This window comes from Natator depressus, chromosome 7 (genome assembly GCF_965152275.1).
Source record: "Natator depressus isolate rNatDep1 chromosome 7, rNatDep2.hap1, whole genome shotgun sequence".
NCBI lineage: Eukaryota > Metazoa > Chordata > Testudines > Cheloniidae > Natator > Natator depressus.
In genome coordinates this window covers 18,778,335-18,798,849 of record NC_134240.1, presented here as the reverse complement: position 1 = coordinate 18,798,849, position 20,515 = coordinate 18,778,335, and the positions used below count along the sequence as shown (strand labels likewise).

General features: G+C 46.1%; 1 protein-coding gene across 1 annotated transcript in view; it reads left to right on the top strand.

Moving 5' to 3' along the window:
• PLXND1 (plexin D1) overlaps positions 1 to 20,515 on the top strand; it is a 124,107-nt gene that overhangs the window by 65,189 nt on the left and 38,403 nt on the right. Inside the window, exons 13-22 of the mRNA XM_074957580.1 lie at positions 743 to 894; positions 2,160 to 2,259; positions 6,584 to 6,723; positions 8,097 to 8,264; positions 10,700 to 10,790; positions 11,143 to 11,418; positions 12,449 to 12,598; positions 17,399 to 17,513; positions 18,478 to 18,585; positions 19,505 to 19,617. Coding sequence (XP_074813681.1) covers positions 743 to 894; positions 2,160 to 2,259; positions 6,584 to 6,723; positions 8,097 to 8,264; positions 10,700 to 10,790; positions 11,143 to 11,418; positions 12,449 to 12,598; positions 17,399 to 17,513; positions 18,478 to 18,585; positions 19,505 to 19,617 — 1,413 coding nt within the window. The remainder of the gene's footprint in view (positions 1 to 742; positions 895 to 2,159; positions 2,260 to 6,583; positions 6,724 to 8,096; positions 8,265 to 10,699; positions 10,791 to 11,142; positions 11,419 to 12,448; positions 12,599 to 17,398; positions 17,514 to 18,477; positions 18,586 to 19,504; positions 19,618 to 20,515) is intronic.

Here is a 20,515-nt window from a genome sequence, read left to right as displayed (position 1 = left end):
GCCAAGTGGCTCACTGCAAAACAGACAGTAACAAAGCAAATCTCCCATGGATATGCAGTAAAATGACAGCCTGCAGCCTTTCCGCTGTTTGCAATGGTCCCATCCCAATGAAGCAGGGTGTAATATTCAATTGTGACAAAGTCACAATGTGATTCAGTAGGAGGCAGTCTGCTCTCTGACTCATTCAAGGGATCAGTGCCCCAGTACGATATTAGGGGAGGGGTACTTGTTCCCTGGCCAATGTCCAACTCGTTATGTATTTGTTTGTTTATTTGTTGAGCCTAGAGGCCCCCAGTCAAAGGTCAGGACCCCATTGTGCTAGGCATTGTCCACACACATAATGAAGGGATGGTTCTTGCCCCAAAGAACTAACAGTCTCAGAAGATTCTGCTGCTCCACTCTGTCTCCTGAATTGTTGTGCAGAGTTGCTGTGTTTCTCTCCAGAGGTGGCTGCATTTTCAATGGCAGCTGCAGTGATCTCTGTACCCTCAGAGGGCACCAGAGTCACCCGAGAATTGTAAGGCCTTTTTTTTCCACAAAGCTCCTGCAGGAAGAGCACGCTGAGGGGGCCCATGCATGTGAAGCTGGAGTGGCAGAGGCAGGACAGAATCAGATTAAACAGAGTGTACTCACGCACACACGCATGCACACACAGGAACAGACATGACTTTGGAATCAAATCAAAAGGCTTTTCCGCAGTTCTGTTTTAACCCATTCCCCTTTTCCTTTGGCTCCTTGGCAGATTGAGCCCCTGAGTGGGCCCCTGGAAGGAGGAACTCTGCTCACAATAAGAGGAAGGAACCTGGGCCGTAGGTTCAGTGATGTCGTTAATGCTGTCAAGATAGGGAGTGTGAGATGTGCACCACTCTGGGACAGATACATGGTCTCTGAGGCGTGAGTAACTCAGGCTGAGCCACTGAAAATCAGGAGATTGTGCATAAGGATTGTTTATTTTTTCCCTTTTTCAGTTAGCCAATTCCCCCCCTTCCCCTGTGATGGGGAAACGGCTGGCTGGGTGACGTTGATAGTGACCCATTCAGTTATGCATGCATGCACCCATAGTGGGGACTGATAGTTACCAGCATTGAACTGCTTTTCAACCTAATGAGGCAAGTTTGGTGGGGTCTTAGTTTTTCTTCCCAGTGTCTACATGACATACAACCCCACCCCTACAATAGGCACTAACTGGCCACTCCTTAGCAGTCTCCACCAAAGACTGAATGGGCCAAGGAGACTCCCAGAGAAGGGCTGAGGCCCCTTGGTGGGACGGTGTGGGGGAAATGTGCACAGCTGCTGCCTGCAGAGAACCTGTTCAGAGACTGAATGGAGAACTTTGCTCCCCCGAGCTGTCAAACCGTTCGCCTTCATTACGCGTCGTGTCAGTACTGTCTCACTTCATTATTTTATAGCCTTCCCCATTATCACCTCCAGGCTTGAGAGGAAAGCTGAGGTGATTGTCTCCAGACTCCTTGGGAGTGAAATCCTCTACAAAAGCCTCAAAGTCCCTTTTCCCCCAGCCAGTTTTCAACAGAGATGGTTATATTAGGCTGTGAACCAAGGTCTTGAAGAGCAGCAGGTCAGACAGCCCAGAATGCCCATGCTCTGAGGCAGAGTCTCCTGGCACCAACAGCTCCATGCCTGATTGACAAAGAACTAGATTTTGCCCCTCATGCTGGACTAGCTGGACACTACTAATGAGAAGCTCCACCCATGCTCTGCTACTCAGCTGAAAGCAAGAGCAGGAACTAGCTAAATAACAGTGTCTTCTAGGGATCCCTGTACAAGGCCCCATATATCTGTGAGATCAGTATTGTTTGCTGAGCCTTTGGCTGTGTCTCCACTGAGCTTTTTCCTTAAAATATCCCTCCGCAAAACTATTGTGGGGGCAGCGCAGTGGAAGCTGCAGTGTAAACAGTAGGCAGACGTTCTTTCCAGTGTTGCCTTACCCTCCTCAAAGCGCCTATAGACAATGTGGTGGTAAAAATGCAGGGGGCTGGTCTGTGCTAGCACTGCCACCATTACTAGGCCCACTGGAGCTGCAAATAGTGCAATGATGGCGGATTGCAAGGGAAAGCTCAGTCTTACTTAGCTCTGCTCTCTCTCTATTCTGACCATGTGCCTCCTCTCTTTTTCCATCTCTCTCTCTCTCTCTCCTGCAGGATTGTATGCCGGACTGGAGAAGCTCCCTCTATATTTTCCGATGTAGTGACAGTTAACGTGAGCAGGGAAGGGAAATCAAGGGAGCGATACTCTTATGTGGTAAGTTGCCACCATTTCATTGAGCCCAAATTCATCTCTTGTGAAACTCTGATGCTCCACTGGCTTACATGAAGGAAGAACCTAGCTCACGGAGTCATGAGCCATCAGCGATGTTTTCAGCTATTCACTTTATGAGCCTAAGTCTGGCTGACTTTAGCTCCCTGTATCAAAACAAAATGCCAAGAAAGGGCTTCTGTTTCTTTCCACTCTGCATGTTAGCCCTCACATCACCATTTCCAGCCAGGAGAGGGGCACGTGCCCAGAGAAGTTTGCCAACATTCCCATCATTCTCTGTCCATATTCTTTCCTCCTTGCTTTCAACAGCAATCCCACAGCATGTGCACAGTACAAGGTAGATAGTCTTGGGGAGCATAGGATCTCCCAGTTCTCTTCCTCGGCTTCTTCCTGGCTTCCATTTTATTACTGTCACCATAGCCCAGGGGTGGGCAAACTTTTTGGCCTGAGGGCCACATCGGGGTTCTGAAACTGAATGGAGGGCTGGGTAGGGAAGGCTGTGCCTCCCCAAACAGCCCGGCCCCTGCCCCCTACCTGCCCCCTCCCACTTCCCGCCTGCTGACTGCCCCCCCTCAGAACCCGTGACCCATCCAACCCCCCCAGTCCTTGTCCCCTGACCGCTCCCTCCCGGGACCCCCCGCCCCTAACTGCCCCCCCGAGAACCCACCCCCATCCAACCCCACCTGCTCCCTGTCCCCTGACTGCCCCGACCCCTATCCACACCCCCACCCCGTGACAGGCCCCCCGGGACTCCCACGCCTATCCAACCCCCCTGGTCCCCGTCCCCTGACCGCCCCCCGGGATCCCCTGCCCCTTATCCGATTCCCCTCCCCCGCTCCCCGCCCCCTTACCATGCTGCTCAGAGCACCAGGACTGGCAGCCCAGCACTGAAGGCAGCGCCCTGCCAGCAGCAGCACAGAAGTAAGGGTGGCAAAACCATACCATGACGTCTTTACTTCTGCGGTGCTGCCTGCAGAGCTGGGTGGCCAGAGAGTGGCAGCTGCTGACTGAGGGCCCAGCTCTGCAGGCAGCAGCGCAGAAGTAAAGGTGGCAATATCATACCACGCCATCATTGCCTCTGTGCTCCTGCTGCTGGCTCTGCCTACAGAGCTGGGCTCCCGGCCGGCAGCCACCGCTCTCCAGCTGCCCAGCTCTGAAGGCAGCACCGCCACCAGCAGCAGCGCAGAAGTAAGGGTAGCAATACTGTAACCCCCCTACAATAACCTTGTGACCCCCCCACAACTCCTTTTTGGGTCAGGATCCCTACAATTATAACACCATGAAATTTCAGATGTAAATAGCTGACATCATGACATTTACGATTTTTAAAATCCCATGACTGTGAAATTGACCAAAATGGATCATGCATTTGGAAAGACCTTAGCTATGTGACTTCACAGACAAGTACTTAGGCCCAGATTTTTAAAGGTTAGTTGTGTGCAGGTGTAGTTGTCAGCTAACCTGTGTGATGTGTAGCAGGTGTTTCTCAAGCCCTCTTTTGGTTAACATTGTTCAGTAGCCCATGGAGATGGTCATCCTTCTCTAGTGGTCTGAAAGAGACCAGTGCTTCTCTTACCTTTATGACCAAGTCTCAGGTCAAACCCATTAGTTAGTATCCCAATGCAGTTTAGGGCAAGCCAATTGGAATGATTCGTATGCAAAGTGCATGCTACTTTACTATAGTTCTTTGGGTTTGTGCTGTGGTTTTGATTGGAATAGAGTATATAATTGTCCCAGCTTCTAGAGGCCTGAAATAAGATGTCACCTGTCATTACTTCCAGCAGGTTGATTTTGGTTCCCCTCCAGCTCAGTGGAAGTGCACTGGGATCCTAGTGTCAGTAGGTTCAGGTTCCAGTAGGTGTTAGATTTTTCACATCCAAAATGTCCCACAAGGGCGGAGCTAGCTGGGTGAGAGGCATATTCATGTGATGTGATATAAGGGTAGTGCAGACTGCAAATGCTGGTAAGATCCAGTTGCTTTTTCTGCAGAGTTTGGGATTTCTAGAGAATCATGAGTCTCCAGGATGTGTCTGTTGTAACCGAGAAAAGTAGACCTCACAGCACATCAGCTGTATTGGTGACACAGAGGTGAAAGAGGGTAAGGAATGGAGGCAGATGTGCTCTTTCTTTTTAAGTTGTTTTTGGTGTGTATGAGGAAGACCTCTTGCGAAACATCTGCAAAAGCAACACCAACGAAAGAAAGAAAATCAACTGCCAGCACCCTGAGCTGCATTCATGAGAGCCCTACATTCCTAGCCACTGACCAGACTTGTGTCTGTGGCTACACCGCTAGGCAGAGAAAACAGGAGGAGCCATTTTTCTGTTCCTCTCATAGGAAGGAGGCTGTCTCATCATCAGCTGCTTCCCTCAGCCTGGGTAGGAAATGGAACAAAAAATGTGGAGACTGAAATCCCGGGGTCAGGACCTGAATGTATGTAAAGAAAAGATTGGGTTAAATAGTGCCCTACAAAGTGTTGGGTATTGCAGCTGAAACAGCAACTGTGTTTCGCCCCAGAGGTAGCTGCATTGCACAGCTGAGCGATTTGATTCCTCTTTGTCAGTTCTGCTCTCACGTATGTTAGGGTAAATATGGAGTGTAAAACAGCTCTCACCATGTAAAACTGGCCTAGGTGAGATCTGAATTCCAGAACTGCTAGTGATCTACCTGAAAATGTCTAAGACTCCCAGAAAATCCTTTGTAAGAAGCTGAAATGGCTTCCACAGGGATTGTTCTGTTCTGAGGGTTACAAAGTCCTAGTTAGGAACACATAAAAGAGGGGGAATTCATCTCTACTTTAACTCCATTGAGCTTGCACCAGAGAGAAATTTGGCCCTTTGATTGTGCCAGGGCATTCGTGCCAGGGCATTCTAGCCAGGTCCCTGAGTAGAGCTGAACTTTCAAGAGTTACTGTGGAAAGTAACAATGCTACCAGCTGGTGATAAAGCTGCAAGTGACAGACCCCAGCTAATGGGGTGGGGTTGGGCTGAGAGCTTGAGGGGCTTGGTGGGCACAAATAATCCTCTATGTTATATTTTGTACTATATCTTTTAATATATGAGGGAGGAGCCCCATGCATGGGACGGCTGCCTAAAGGCTTTGATCCATTTAAATTAACAAAATAAATACTGTAGAAATGGAAGACAATCAGAAACCCCAGGGGAAATGGCTATAGAGGAATACAATCCATCCCAGTGTGTGTGACAAGGACAAGAAGAACTTGTAATATAGCAGGACAGTACGGCTGGAATTAACAGGAAAAGATATTAGTACCATGGGACAGTAAGCGGTTTAACAATATTTGCTGCTATCAGCTTGCATGTATTTTTCTCAGTAATATACAATGTCTGTAGTAGGGCTGAGGTCTCCACAGTGTCATATATGCTCTGCAACCCTGCACATCTGGTTCCTCAAGGATGTTGTAGCTCTTTTACAGGGAACCACAGAATGCTCTGTAAAATAATTTAAAACTTATTTTTCATGCCCTGTGTACTGTTCATGCCCAATGTACTGTTCATGTTCCTGCCAGGGCAGGGAAGCTACCCAGTGAACTTGCTTTTGGAACTGTATATGGGAGCCACATGGCATCCATTGTGTTCTCCAAATTCTATTGGGCACCAAAGCCTTGAACCTTGAATCTCAGTAAAATTTCCAGCGGGCTGCAAATATAAATAATTCACTTGTTAATTTCAGTTGCTTCCAATGGGGAGAGAGGAAGGCAGAGGGAAATGCTGAGGGGCAAACCAACTCCGTGGCTTCCCTGCTGGGAGCTGTCACCCCTAGAGATCTGGGTTTGAATCCTGACGCAGGGAAATGAATTTGATGTTTGATTATCCAGACCCAGATGGATGCATGCCCAGATCACAAAACCACCATCCAACATGGCTTTATAGGTAGCCTCCCTCTCAGGTGGGAGTTGGACCAAAGGAGATGTTTTCCTTATTGATTGGACACAAGCCGTTAAATTCGGATATGGATCCACACAGTCCCAAGGTTCAAGGGCATTTGAATTCAGGGTTCTGGTTTGTGCCTATCTGTGGTTTTTAGACTAGGACTCAAGTGTATCTGTAGATTGGAGGCCTGGAGGGTGGCTCCGCTCTTCACTTGAGAGAGGTGTAAATAGCCTGTGTGATTTGGTCTCTCCCTTTGTTTGGTAAACGAGCCAGCTAGATCTTTATCTGTGGTGGTGGTGTTACAGCACTGGCAACATCTGACTAAATGGAGCTCGTGTCCAGATTACCACATTATGTGGTTATTGGGGTTAGGAAACTGCTGAAAAATCTCACCTTTCTTTCCCCTTTCTTTTTCTAGCTCCCTGAGGTGCAGTCCGTGGCTCCTAGTGCTGGCCCTAAAGCTGGAGGCACCAAAGTAACCATCAGCGGGAGTAATCTCAGTGTAGGATCTGATCTCCGTGTCCTGGTCAATAGCACTAAACAATGCACAGACCTCGCGTAAGTGCTGTCTGGAGATGACCCGTGTTACTGTGTTATTGGGCTGGGCACTTGGGACTTGCTGTAGATGCACCAATGAGCAGGAGTCTAAAAGAGCCTCAGCTAGTAGGAAGGATCATATTGTTATAGCAACTGACCAGAGAGTTGGTGTTTAGAGAGAGTCCATTGAGCACTGCTGCCAGCTGGCATGATTGCTTACGGCCAAGAAGCCAATGACACCTTCCTAAAAGTAGCATCCAAATTTATCCTCTGAGCTGCCCCCTCCTCCATCCCAGTTGTCATGAGCAGTCTTGTGCTTTGCCAGTGTGGTAACATTGAGTTGTCATGTGGCCACTTGACTTAAGGATGTAACACTGAGTTGTCATGTGGCCACTTGACTTAAGGATGTAGCGAGTTTCTCCTGTAGGACAAATGCAGGAAGTTGACAGTCATAGTTATCATTGAGGTGCAGTGGCTGCAATCCAGCAGTGGCAGAGGTGATAAGTACAGTTGGTAAAGTACTCTGGGTCCTGTGTAGTCTTGTGGTTATACACACAGCCCTAGGAGTTAGGTTGTCCTGCTTCTAGTCCCAGCTCTGTTAGATACTTGCTATGGGACCTTGATCAAACTGCTTAAGCTAAAAAAAAAAATGTAAAGTGTCCAATAATTTTAAATCTACTTATTTTACACAAATTCTATATATATTTTAACCCCAGATGAAATAAATTCAGCCATTCTGTGCAGGCACCTTTGCTGAGTAATCATGTGGTCTTGTTACAGAGTCCACTGTCTGTCCTTTGCCATCCCCACCCCACAGTTTTCTTGTCTGAGTGTTGCATCTTGTGTCATTTCAGTTGTAAGCTTCTCAGGGCAAGGACCTTATGCTGTTTATTGTACTGCAAGGCACACTATTTGATGCTGTAAAAATAACAATGTTGGGTGCCTCCGTTTTGGGGTGGCCACTTGGGAACACCAAGGTGTCTCACGTCAGGTTGCCAAAAGAGGAGTCACCCCAAATCAGCTGCCAGTTTTTAGATCATTGGCCTTGGTTTCCTCATCTGCGAAATGCTGATGTTAGTACCTCTCCCATGGGAATGGGAATTGTGAGATGAAATCCATTGCTGTTGGTTGGTGCTTTGAGATCCTCCAGTGGAAAGCATCTAGAGTGCAAAGTATGTCCACTGTTAAAGGCACTCTCTAAAGACAAAGCCATTATTGGAGGTGTGGAGCAGCTACATGGCTTTGTGCTGCTTGCTGCACCTGAATGCCAAACCTGAGGCTGTTCACCTCGCTGCCAACATTGGGGCTGTGGGAATTGGTCTCTGCTGCCTCATGTCATGCACTCTTTGTTCAGCTGTTGTGCTCTGCAGCTTGCTATGTCTTTCTCTTTCCAGTCGAACTGCTACCACCATCACATGCACCATGCCGGCCGTGGAGCTCACTATGGCTGTGCGAGTCTGTGTCCAGTTTGAGAACAAGTCTTGCATCAATGATAACATCACGTTCAAGTATGAGAGAAACCCGATTATAACAGATATCAACCCGACAAGGAGTCAGATCAGGTGAAATGTGTGGAAATGTGTTGTTTATTTTGCTGAATGCAAACGTGAATGTAGTACTCATCAAAGCGAAGAGCTAACAGGACTGGAACAACAGAGGTGCTGCAGGTCTGAGTGAGGGTGCACAGACACAGCTATCTGACCCTGAGATTGAAGTGGGGGTGCTGCTGGTCACAACTGAGGTGCAGAGCTGAATAGTGACCTCAGGGGAAGAATGCCTAAGGATTTTGCAAATCAGGACTGAGGGCTTTGGCAAAGCAGTGTGGTGTCCCCAGGGTTGGAATACCAGGAGCTATCACAGCTCAGGACTGCGGTGCATTGGCAGAGCTACACTGAGGAGTTATGCAGACACCTGCTGGCTGTGGTCCTAGTTCTAGCCAGTTTCTCTGAAATTCACATGGGAAATGGAAGAAAAGCATTGACTGTCATCCTTAGTAACTTTACTGCCTGTCTTCTTCTACACCTTGTAGGTGCCTTATGGAAGTTCAAGTGGGGGCCTACATCTATACTGCTATAAAACACCCATGGCCGGAACGTCAGCTGGCTCAGGCTGTGGGGCTATAAAATGGGAATGTAGATGTTTGGGCTCCGGCTGGAGCCTAGGCTCTGGGGAGGGTGGGAAGGGTCCCAGCCTCCCCAGGCTGCAGCCCAAACATCTACACTGCAATTTTATAGCCAACAGCCTGAGCCCTGCAAGCCTGAATCAGCTGACATGGGCCAGCCATGGGTGTTTTGTTTGCAATGCAGACATACCCTCTGAGTCTTAGGATTCTGACTGGCAATAATACTGCAGGCAATCAACTGAGATTTGTAATTTTGTGTTTAAATGGCTCCTAATGCCACCACTTTTCACTTTTAAAGCATGTTACTTTGGTTTCATTTGTCTCCCCGGAGCCTCTGGACTTCCTGTTGCTTTTGGATTTCTCTGTGAAATCCCAACTCACTTAGCAGTAAAATCTGAAAGTGCAGAGCCTGCGTCTGACCACAGAAATCTGAGAATCCAGCACCTGAGCCTCCTTTCTAAAATGCCATGAAAACAACACCCTCAGAAAGTATGGAGGCTACTATGACTACAAGAGTCCGATGCTATCTACAGCCTGCCCAGCAGAGCCATGACTCAGATCACAAGTGCAATACCAAGGCTACAGGCTGTGTGAGAATGCACATCAATGACACACCCAACCCTCGGCTTCTCACGTGGAGTTTTATCAGTCTCAAGACTGGTGAATGGCAAGAGCTGTATCTAAACACAGAGTGACAAAATGTAGAGGCTTACATCCAAAAAGTAACCCACCAGGGCATTTCTCATTAAATTGGAAATTGTTTTTTAAACTTCCTTTGGTTTCCAAATAATACAATGTTGGAAACTTGATGGAAGTTGTTTTTTCCTGGTGTGTACACACCACTCTGTTAATGCAGAGCTACTCACAAGGGTTGGGCTGTGCATAGTGGTTTGTTTTGTAGGGTTACTTGTGAATATTGTTCACACTGATTTGTTATTGTAGGATTATTTGTGAATTCTCTCAATACTAATATGTTGCTGTAGGTGTGATCATGAAGTATAAGTAACTCAGCAGATAGCTGGATCTAATTTGGTTTATGGCATTACTAAATTATCAATATGATGAGGAGTAAAGTTGTTTTAAAAGGCCGTAGATCCCAAACAATTACACAGACGTGGCAAGAGCCTAACAGGGACAATAAACATAAGTAACAACAACATACTACGATTTATAGCAGTTTTAAGGGCTTAAGAAGGCCCTGACTATAAGGACACTAGACACAAGGCACTGAATATATTGAGCCTGTTGGACATTAGCGGATAAATCACTACCCACCCCCCACTTCCCAGACTAGTTACTTGATATCACCATGTCATTAAAGCAAATAGAACATGAAATGGGGGAAATGAAAAGCCACATACAGGGCAAAGCCTGGGTGCAATTGCTGTTCAGCGGAGGACAGGAGCCACTCCTTCCTCCCTCCCTCCCTCCCAGTGAGGCATGTCATTGCTCTCTTTAATTGCTTGCACATTGACAGCACCTCATGCCACAGGGAGCAGGTCCAAAACACAAATGAATTGTCACAGGGTTTGTTTTTTTTTCCTAAATCAAAAATAACATTTTGAAAAATGCTGAATTTGTGTCAGTGTAACGGGCTACTTGGCCCACCCAGTACTTAGCCCTTCTTTGCTAAGCTAAAAAAATGAGTAAGTCCTAATTCATCTAAGTATCGAGCTAGATATGTGCTAACCTTTACATTGCTGGCCCCTGGGTAACCTGCTCTGCTGTAATCATCACATGTTCATTACTGAAACAATATGCTATTCCCTGAATATTTGTGCATTTTCCCTGCCTATATCATCTGGTTAGTCTGGCAGCATATATGTTGTCAGTGATACCTGCGCTCTCTTTCTCACCTCTTTCTTACTTTCCCAGTGGAGGCAGGATCATCACTCTGGAAGGACATGGCTTTTTGATGGTTCAGAATGTGTCGATGGTGGTTCACAGCATCGGGAAAGAACAAACAGTAAGTGTCCTGCATTAATGCAGCTCAAAGACACTGAACCGGGTTGTCTGCCTGGTGACTGGGGAGGTTCTGAATAATAATCTACCAGCTATAAAAGCATTGGACCTGGTCTCTAACCCTTGCTGCTGATGGGGCTGTAGCTGGGATGAATGTTATGTTCCTTAGCTCAGAAGAATGGCAGACCTAAGTTATGCCCATGCACTGTAATTATTATTATTGATGTTTACAGTGCCATCCTATCTGAGGTTGCTGCAGCTGCTTGAGGGCTCTGGGCCTCTCAGGACATTTGCTGACACATGACTGAGACTTGGGTTTATCCACTTTTGATGCACATGCTCTTTCCTGCTTTCAGAACTGTAAGGTTCACACCGACACTATGATTACCTGCCCCTCTCCAGCTGCCTCCAACCTCACTGTGGGGAGCAAGCCAGCATTGGTGGACTTCTACATCAATGGACGCCTCTACATGGACGACAGGCTGGCTCCCGATGAGTACATGTACCCTGAGGAGGCCCAGCACACCAGCAAGTTCGGCCTGGAGTACTACGCCAACCCCCAGTTCTTCACAGCCAAGAAGGAGAAATGGATCAAGCACCATCCTGGGGAACCTCTGACTCTGGTTATACATGTAAGAGACTAACACAGGGCCTCCTGGATTTTTGGCTTTAAGACTTTACACTAGGATGTCACCATTTTCTCACTGTGAGGTTCTTCAGTGGGTAGGGTGCCTAGATACCATAGCGGGTGATGAGTTCCTTATAAATGCAATAGAGAGAAGGCATGAGAGATGAAAGGAGGGATGGGTGTAGGTAGGGGATAAGGGGGAAGGAACTCTCAGAGGAGTGAACAGTTCATTCCCAAGGGTAATGCTAAATTCTGATGAGCCTGCAGTCTCCTACTGAACAGATTAGGGTGTTGGAGTATGTAGCTTGGCCAAGTGATGCCTTAGAGGGATGGATTATGATACCCTAGTACTGTATTTGAAGGATGTAGCAGCAAGGAGGGAGACAAAGCACTGGATATAGTTGGAACAGACCAAGTGACCAAAGGGTCTTTTCCATATCTAATGTCCATGATTGTGGAGATTGGTTCTTGTAGAAATGGGCTCTGAATTCTTTGATGGCTACTGTGTTAAATTAACAAGGAAGTCAGGGCAAACCAAGACTGAGTGGTTTGGACAATGTACAAGTTTAAAAGCCCTCGTTTGTTGTAGAATGTCCTCATTGAGTGAAGCATACTTCAAAAATACTCTCTTCCTCTCTCTAATCTAATGCAGCCATCCACAAGCTATCAAGCCACCCCATTTCTCTCCCGCCCCATATAGTCTCTCTGATATGTATTTGCCATGCACAACCAGGGCAGATCAAAGACAGTATTTTCCAAGCTTTGCCAGGGCATTGTCCATTCCATGTGCCACACTGGAGATGGCGAGGGACTGGAAACAGGAAAATGAGGAATGGGTGGAGGTTGGATTTCCCATAGAATGTTGGAAAAATGGAAGATGTCAGCAGAGAGGGAGGGCTTTCCCAGGGCTGGACTGGTGACAGGAGGTACAGGAAGTTTACTAGGGCTTCCACAAAGAAGCCATTGCAAGTGGGCCTGACGCTCGGGGGACTGACTAATTCACTTTGTTGTCCTGGTTTTGTTTTTGTAATTAGAAAGAGCCTGACAACCTGAGCCTGGAAAGCGATGAGTACCAAGTGAAAATTGGCCTCATTTCCTGTGAGATACAGATTGTTTCAGACAAAGTCATTCACTGCTCAGTCAACGAGTCACTGAGCACATCGGAAAGACAGCTGCCCGTGACGGTGAGTGTCACAAGCCAGGACGGTCTGAGCTTGCAGGATGAGAGCACTCTGTGTCTTGAACTTAATATACCAGGGAACCCTCATGTTAGCCTCAGGATTCCCTTAGCGCTTGCCTGCACAAAGCACTAAGTGAACACACCGCTGGGAACAATTCTGCAATGGCTGAAGAGGGGTGGACTAGATGAATGGAGAGGTCTTTTCCACCTCTCCTCTCTGTGGGTGAAATACTGACCAGTGCTGAGCACCAGCACCTTCCATGGGAGTTACTGGGACTGAGCATCTCTCAGCATTTGGCCTAGTGATTCTGTGACATCTAAAGCATGGAGAAGGCAGCCATTTCCCTGCAGATTCTGGGGTGGTGACAGCCAAATGATGGCACTTGGTCCTGGTGGGTTCATTTGAGAAATGGCTGGTTGCACTATAAGCTGTAGAGGGAAGTCCCACAGTTCCAGCAATGAGTGTAAAATCCTACTGTCATTCGATCCTTCTCCACTAAAAGGTTTTGCTCTGAATGGCCCATGTGAAATGAGTTCAGCGGTTCCCAGCCCAGTTACTGGTGGTCAGGCCCCCTTGTTATCAGTGTCAGCAGACGAGCAGGGATTGAATGGGAATGCAGACCTGAATGCCCCTCTCAGTCCTGTAGTGGCAGAGGAGAAGTGCAGTGGAGGGGGCAGCACTGGGAAGCTCACATCGCCACTGCCCATCTGCAGCTGCTCTGCAGATAAAAAGAGGAATTCAGTCGTCCCCTGGGCCATCGGTCTGGCATCTTTCCCCAGCACTAGATCATCTCACTGGCCTGTCTCGATCTGATGGAACTCAAGGGACAGGATCCAAGGCCGTTCTGATGTCAAAGCAGCTCTCAACTGTTCTTGGGAGGGTTTGTGTTTGTGGCTTTACTATTGTTCCTTACTCCTTTTTTTCCAGACGGCGTCCCTAATTGTACGCCTTTGCCTTCAGCTTTCACTTCATTTATAGCCCTTGGCTCCTCAGGGGTGAGATTAAAGCTGTTCACAGTTGGAGACAATGTCTCCACCTGTCTCAACCGCCTGAGAACCTATAGCCTTCATCCCAGCTGATTCTTTTTCCAGTAAATGTGTCAATAATAAATTTGCAGGGACGTGTGGCTTAGGGGGTAGGAAGAGCACAGAGGGATTTGAAGAATGTGTGGCCTGATGTTCCCCAGAAACAGAGTACTTCAGAAGAAACCCCACTGCTTCTGTGTGGGGAGGCTCCTTATTCATTGCTTATGGCCTTTGTGCTTGACGGTCTATGCAAAATCAAAACAAACAAATGCAGAAGTAGCAGAACCCAGGATTTCCTAAGCCATTGTTAATGAAAACAGGAAAAAATTTTTTTTCTTTTTAGTGGGAACTGAAAAATGGGAAATTCTTATTTTAGAAAAAACCTGGTCTTGTGATACACATCTTGCTAGCTTTGGTTTCAACAGCAAGCTTTCTGGTTAATGCCTTGGGGGTGCCCAGAATGTAGATAAACAAGGGAATGATACGTGTTACTAAAGTCACAGCTGGTTATTAGCAGTGTACTGCAGTAGAGGTGCAGCTAGATACTGGGGCAAATCTTTCCATGTGGGTGGCTAAATGTGAGTTTCATACAGCTGTCTAAATGGTAGGACTTGCACCCATAATTAGTTGTACGTGCAGCTGTTTCTGCACAAAGGAAGGCTGCCCTTTAAAATTGTGGCTCAGTATGGGTGAAATTCTCCTGATCCTGATGATGACCCTTGACTAAGCTTGTCTGCAAGTCTCCCATAAAGTCAATGGAAGTTCTGCCCATGTAGGGAGAGCAGCATGTTAGAGATGTTGCTTTGACAGCAGAATTTTGTCCTACAGCAGAATCGTACTCTACACCCCCACTCTGTGGTAAAGTAAGGAAACCACAGTTTAACCTTGACCCAAATGCACTCCAGCCAATAGACTGTGCCTATAAAAAGGATTTTTAATAGATCTGTACAAAAAATCCAAAAGACCTTAAGGGGCCTTCAAACCCATTTTAGTTCACTGCAGAATCATTTAAACACTGAAACTGGGATTTCTGCTCCTGGCAATAATGCAAATTTGGCCCAGTCTAGCTAGAATAAAAAATCCAGAATGTAAAATGCAGATTTATCTTTCCTCATTAGAACTTTTTTAGACAAAACACATGAAAACCTCACTACAGTGTGTATTGCTTTATAGTGGCTGTCTGATGAACACCCTCAATAGATGCATAAAGCCTGTAAAGGTGCGGAGTGGGGAGTATACGTACATACCTATGTGCTCAAGGAATCTCTGTCTTCTGTAAACATTTTTTCTAATATAAGCAATAAATACAGCTGAAGAGTCCCTTCCTTGCCAGCTACAACAGGGCTATCATATTACTCAAGAACGTTTTACAGCACCAGGGTACTAGTAAAGTTCCTGCCATCGAAAACCACAGATTTTTGACACCTTTTGTAACTGAAATAAATCTCATCTAAAAAACTACCTGGTGGCATATTGGATTCAATAGATGAATAGATAAGAGGGTTAAATGCACTCAAGACAGGACTAAGTCATAACTTGACCATCCCTGACAAGTGTTTGTCTAACCTGTTCTTAAAAACCTCCAATGATGGAGATTCTACAACCTCCCTCGGTAATTTGTTCCAGTGCTTAACTACCCTGACAGTAAGATTTTTGTAATGTCCAACCTAAAACTCCCTTGCTGCAATTTAAGCCCATTGCTTCTTGTCCTAACCTCAGAGATTAAGAACAACAATTTTTCACCCTCCTCCTTGTAACAACCTTTTATATACTTGAAAACTGTTATCATGTTCCCTCTCAAACTTCTCTTTTCCAGACTAAACAAATCCAGTTTCTTCAATCTTCCTCACAGATCATGTTTTCTAGATCTTTAATCATTTTTGTTTCTCTCCTCTAGACTTTCTCCAGTTTGTCCACATCTTTCCTGAAGTGTGGCTCCCAGAACTGGACACAATACTCTAGTTGAGGCCTTATCAGTGCGGAGTAAAGGGGAAGAATTACTTCTCATGTCTTTACAACACTCCTGCTGATAGATCACAGAAATTATGCTTGTTTTTTTGCAACAGTGTTACACTGTTGACTCATATATTTAGGTTGTGATCCACTCTGATCCCCAGATCCCTTTCTGCAGCACTCCTTCGTAGGCACTCATTTCCAATTTCGTATGTGTGCAATTGATTGATCCTTGTGGAGTACTTTACATTTGTCCTTATTGAATATCGTCCGATTTATTTCAGACCATTTCTCCATATGGGTTTGTTCAGTGGATCATCATAAGATCACTGCATCCCGCCCTCCTCAAGCTCACTTTCTTTTTTGCTGGAGTTTCTTTCTTCTCATTCCTTTGGAGAAGTCAAATTCAGTTTCCAGAAGTGAAACCATGGTATGAGGCCATATTTTCTTTCTTGTAAAGATGCTAGTTTTCCCTTTTATCCCACAAATATTAATGAGTTAAACCCCACAATCCCCCGGGAGGCCAGAGTGTTTGGCCTCCCCATTATACAAGCGGGGAAACTGAGGCACATGGGGATTGTCCGTGGTGTCACAGGAAGTGTGACATATGACCCAGCAATAGAACCAATGTCTCCTGACTCCCTGTCCTGTGCAACAACCACAAGACAATCAGCCCCCCGTTAGTACTATGATTAATTATTTTCATTTTTTATTTTATTTTTGTCTCAGTATCTTTCAATTCTTACGCTTCTCTCACTAACTGATAGCAGTTCTGCATTCACGGCAGGTCTGGGTGGAAAGTATAGTGGAACTGGGTTAAGAATTGTACCTATTTGACTGGAAGTTCTTCAGGGCAGGACTGCCTTTTATTTTGCACTTAGCACAATGCAGCCTTGACCCTGATTCAAGCCTGTAGGCATTACCACAATATAAATGATAACTAATGCTGATGAAAGAAAAGGAGTACTTGTGGCACCTTAGAGACTAACAAATTTATTTGAGCATAAGCTTTCGTGAGCTACAGCTTACTTCACTGAATGCATCCGATGAAGTGAGCTGTAGCTCACGAAAGCTTATGCTCAGATAAATTCGTTAGTCTCTAAGGTGCCACAAGTCCTCCTTTTCTTTTTGCGGATACAGACTAACACGGCTGCTACTCTGAAACCTGTCATAATGCTGATGAGGATGCTGGGCGTTGGCCTCATGAGCAGAAGGCTCTTTAATAAGGCTGGTCTCTTAGGTAGGTTTCACTATATAAAGTGAATGGGTTTGTGCATCTTAGCCCCATGGACCCCTGCTGGATAGAACCTATAAAATATGTGTAAAACCTAATGGAGCTTCTCCCTGACTACACTGGATGGTGGCCACTATGTCTTGAATCCACATGAGTTTTACACCTGATATTGCCTGGTAACCAACAGCCTCAGCATCACATGTATGTGTCATTGCGAGCTGGCCAAACAGAGGCCGGGGGCCTGAGCTTGCTGTATGTCATTCCCAGTTACACCAGTGTAACTCCAGCAACACCACTGAAGTTACTCCTGTTTTACATTGGTGTATGTGGGAGAAAATCAGGCCTGTTAGGTCACACTCTTTCCACACACAGAGCACCTGCAGGCCTGGCCATGAAGAGCAGCTCATGGGCCCTGACATTGGACCCACACATGAGGACTAAAGACATCTGAGCCAGCAAATTGCCAGTTCTGTTCTTTTGTTGTGATCTTTTGCCCCTGCAAAGCGTTTCCCCCTGTAGCAAGTTCCTGCTGATCTCCTAGTTGCTTGTTAACTACTGGGTGACTTTTTTTCCTTTTGTATTCTTCTCTAGATCCAGGTTGGAAAATTCAACCAGACGATTGCTATGCTGCACCTTGGGGGAGGCGAGACAGCGATCATAGTCTCCATAGTCATCTGCAGTATCCTGCTGTTGCTGTCTGTCGTAGGTAAGGGAATGGAACATCCCTGAGCCACACTGATCCCTTCAGCTCTGTGGCGTTGCCTTCACACATGGAAGTTTAGATGATTTACACTCCCAACTTTATTTTATATAAGGATGGGTCCCATCCCTGAATTGTGGATGTCCACAAGCTGGATCTAGAGCTCAGTTTTGTAGTCTGAGCCCTTCTTTAATTTTAAAGCCCCTTTCTCTGTCACCCAAATTCTTCACAAAGTTAAATAAAATATAATAACTGAGGGAAGGAAAAAATCGAGGGAGGTAGAACTCAATCATGGAGACCCTACTAACCATAGTAAAGGATGCATATCTGGAGCAGACACAACAAAGTCTACCAGTCTGGACATCATTCTTGTTGGAAGTTGTTGAAAACAGATCTGTGTCATCTGGCTAGTTCATCTTTTCACATGCCCAGAATGACTGCAGCAAGAAAAACATTGTGTCATTGAAAATGAAGTGTTTCCAATAAGGATTTCATTTATTTTTAATAGAAGTTATTATATACTTTATTTATTAAATAATCTACTGATCATTGGAAACATATTTCTGGAGGCATAAGAGTGCTGAAGGACACACACGTTACAAAACAGGTGTTAAACCTCTTCACACACACTTTCATTAATCAGATGGAATTCATTAACATGCAGTAAGTCTGGTAATGTATGTAATGTGCAGGCCTAAATTTAATATGATAGTCGTTGAGTGATCATTTAATTCAAGCTGGTTTGATTTATTTATAAATAATCAGCAGCTGCCTGATCAGATGTGTATTTATTTCATAGTTGTTAAACTAAAAATGAATATTTGTTTTTTCTCTGTGTAGATGTAATTTCACAGTCTGTGTTCTACTGACCTAAACTCCTCTCTACTCCCAGCTTCAATTTCCTACAGTATTCTTCTTCACTTGTGGGCCTAACCTTATAAGCTTCCCCCCCCCCCTTTTTCTTCCCCAGGCCTATTTGTGTTCTGCACTAAGAGCCGCAGGGCAGAGCGCTACTGGCAGAAAACCTTGCTCCAAATGGAGGAGATGGAGTCCCAGATCCGAGAGGAAATCCGCAAAGGTCGGTAACTGCCACTGGGGAAGGAAGAGGAGACGTGGGGACGGGAGTGAGGAGGCAAAGGAGCTCCGCTCCTGGAGTTTCCAGATTTATTTGTCTTTTGCCACAAAACTGAAATCGGACTTGTAAGAACCCAGCAGGGGTGTGTGCAAGGAAAGGAGCTTCCTTCACCTTATACTCACCCACACAAAAGTAGGGATGCCCATTGAGTAATCTGATTGAAACAGCCTCTCTTTGTGCTTTATAGTAGTGTTAAAAGCCCAGGAGCTACAACCTGAATTTCTGTAGCTTCCTTTCAATCGCCTGGGCTATGTGGGACTTGTGAGCAAGGTGTACTTCTCAGTGGGGGGAAGCATGGCATAGTAGTTGAAGCACAGACCTGGGAGTCTGGAGATCTAGCTCTAGAGTTCTCAGCTCTGCCACTGTCTTGCTGTGTGGCCTTTGGCAAGTCACTTAATCTCTGCGCCATCCATTTCTCTAGCTGTAAAGTGGGGATAATGATATGTATGAGATCACATTAATGTTTATAAAATGCTTTATGAGCCTCCAGTGCTGGGAGCTACAGAAATGCCGTATGTTACTGCTTGGAGAAACAGTGGATAAGAGCTTCAGGTGCCTTCACTTACTGTCTTCTCAGTCTGTGACTCTCCATAGAATACACTGGAACCCTTGTGTTATAGACCAAACCCTGCAGGGCCTTTGTTTTGGAGGCAGTGGGAGTCTTGCCTGAGTAAGAACTGCAGGGTTTGGTGCACAATGCTGACAGTTAAGCCCCAGATACAGTCCATTGCCTCCCAGGGAAAAGGGTATGAAGAGGCAGAGATGATGAGTATATTGTATGCAAATGCCAGGCTTGTCACTCCTCTGCTCTGGCTGTTAGATTATTTCAGCCCTTTCAGTTTTTTGGGTTTCTTTGGATCAGGTTTTGCTGAGCTTCAGACTGACATGACAGACCTGACCAAGGAGTTAAACCGCAGCCAGGGGATCCCATTCCTGGAGTACAAGCACTTTGTGACACGGACATTCTTCCCCAAAGTAAGACAGTCCCACATTTCATACACACCTAATCACTCAAATTCCTTCTCAACTAAATCATGGCTCTGTCTTCTCCCAGTAAAGGTTTACAGTGCAACACAGTTATTCAGCTGCTATCATTTATTTCAGCCTTAATCATCATAAAAACCGTAGCCACAGCACCTCGGGCTATAAAACAGGGTCAGGCCTCATCAGTACTTGGATGGGAGCCTTGCTTTGGTGAGGCACTCCCCTCTGAGTCAATTCTGAACCAGTGCACCAGCAGGGTGTGACTGGGTGCCGCCATGCTGCTGCAGGTGCTGTCTCTGAGATGAGAAGCAAAACCAAAGATCTCCTTAGCTGTGCGGTTTGAGACACCCCTACTGGTTCCAGTTGCGCCCCACTGTGCCAGGTGGGACTAACTGAGCCCAGGCATGGTTTCACTCCCAGGGGAAGAGACTGAGGTGGTATCCCACTATCATTCCACCTGGGGAGGGTCCTCCAGAGGATGTGGAGAACTTGTTTCACTGAGATGCCCCTCAGGGCACAAGCAGATAGTGCTCACTGTCCTTAAAATTCCCTTGGCACTTTTTCACAGGTGGAAAAACAATATCCCCAGTGTCCTGGCCCAGTTCCAGTCTGCGTATCGAATTTCCCCCCTCCAGTTTCACACCAGACACGATGCAATCCTTACTTCCAGTCATCAGCTGCTTTGGAGTGTTGCTGTGCACTGTTAAGTAGCTGCCATATTTCACCCCAGAAGTAATTACATTTCTGTGGCGGAGAGTGAAATGATGATTTTTGTTTGCAATTTTTGCCAATTACTATTAATGTTTCTAAGATGTCCACCCCTGTGTGTACCTGGGCACTACACTCTTTAGGATGTAGGCTGCTATATGAATGTAGGATATTTCAGTAT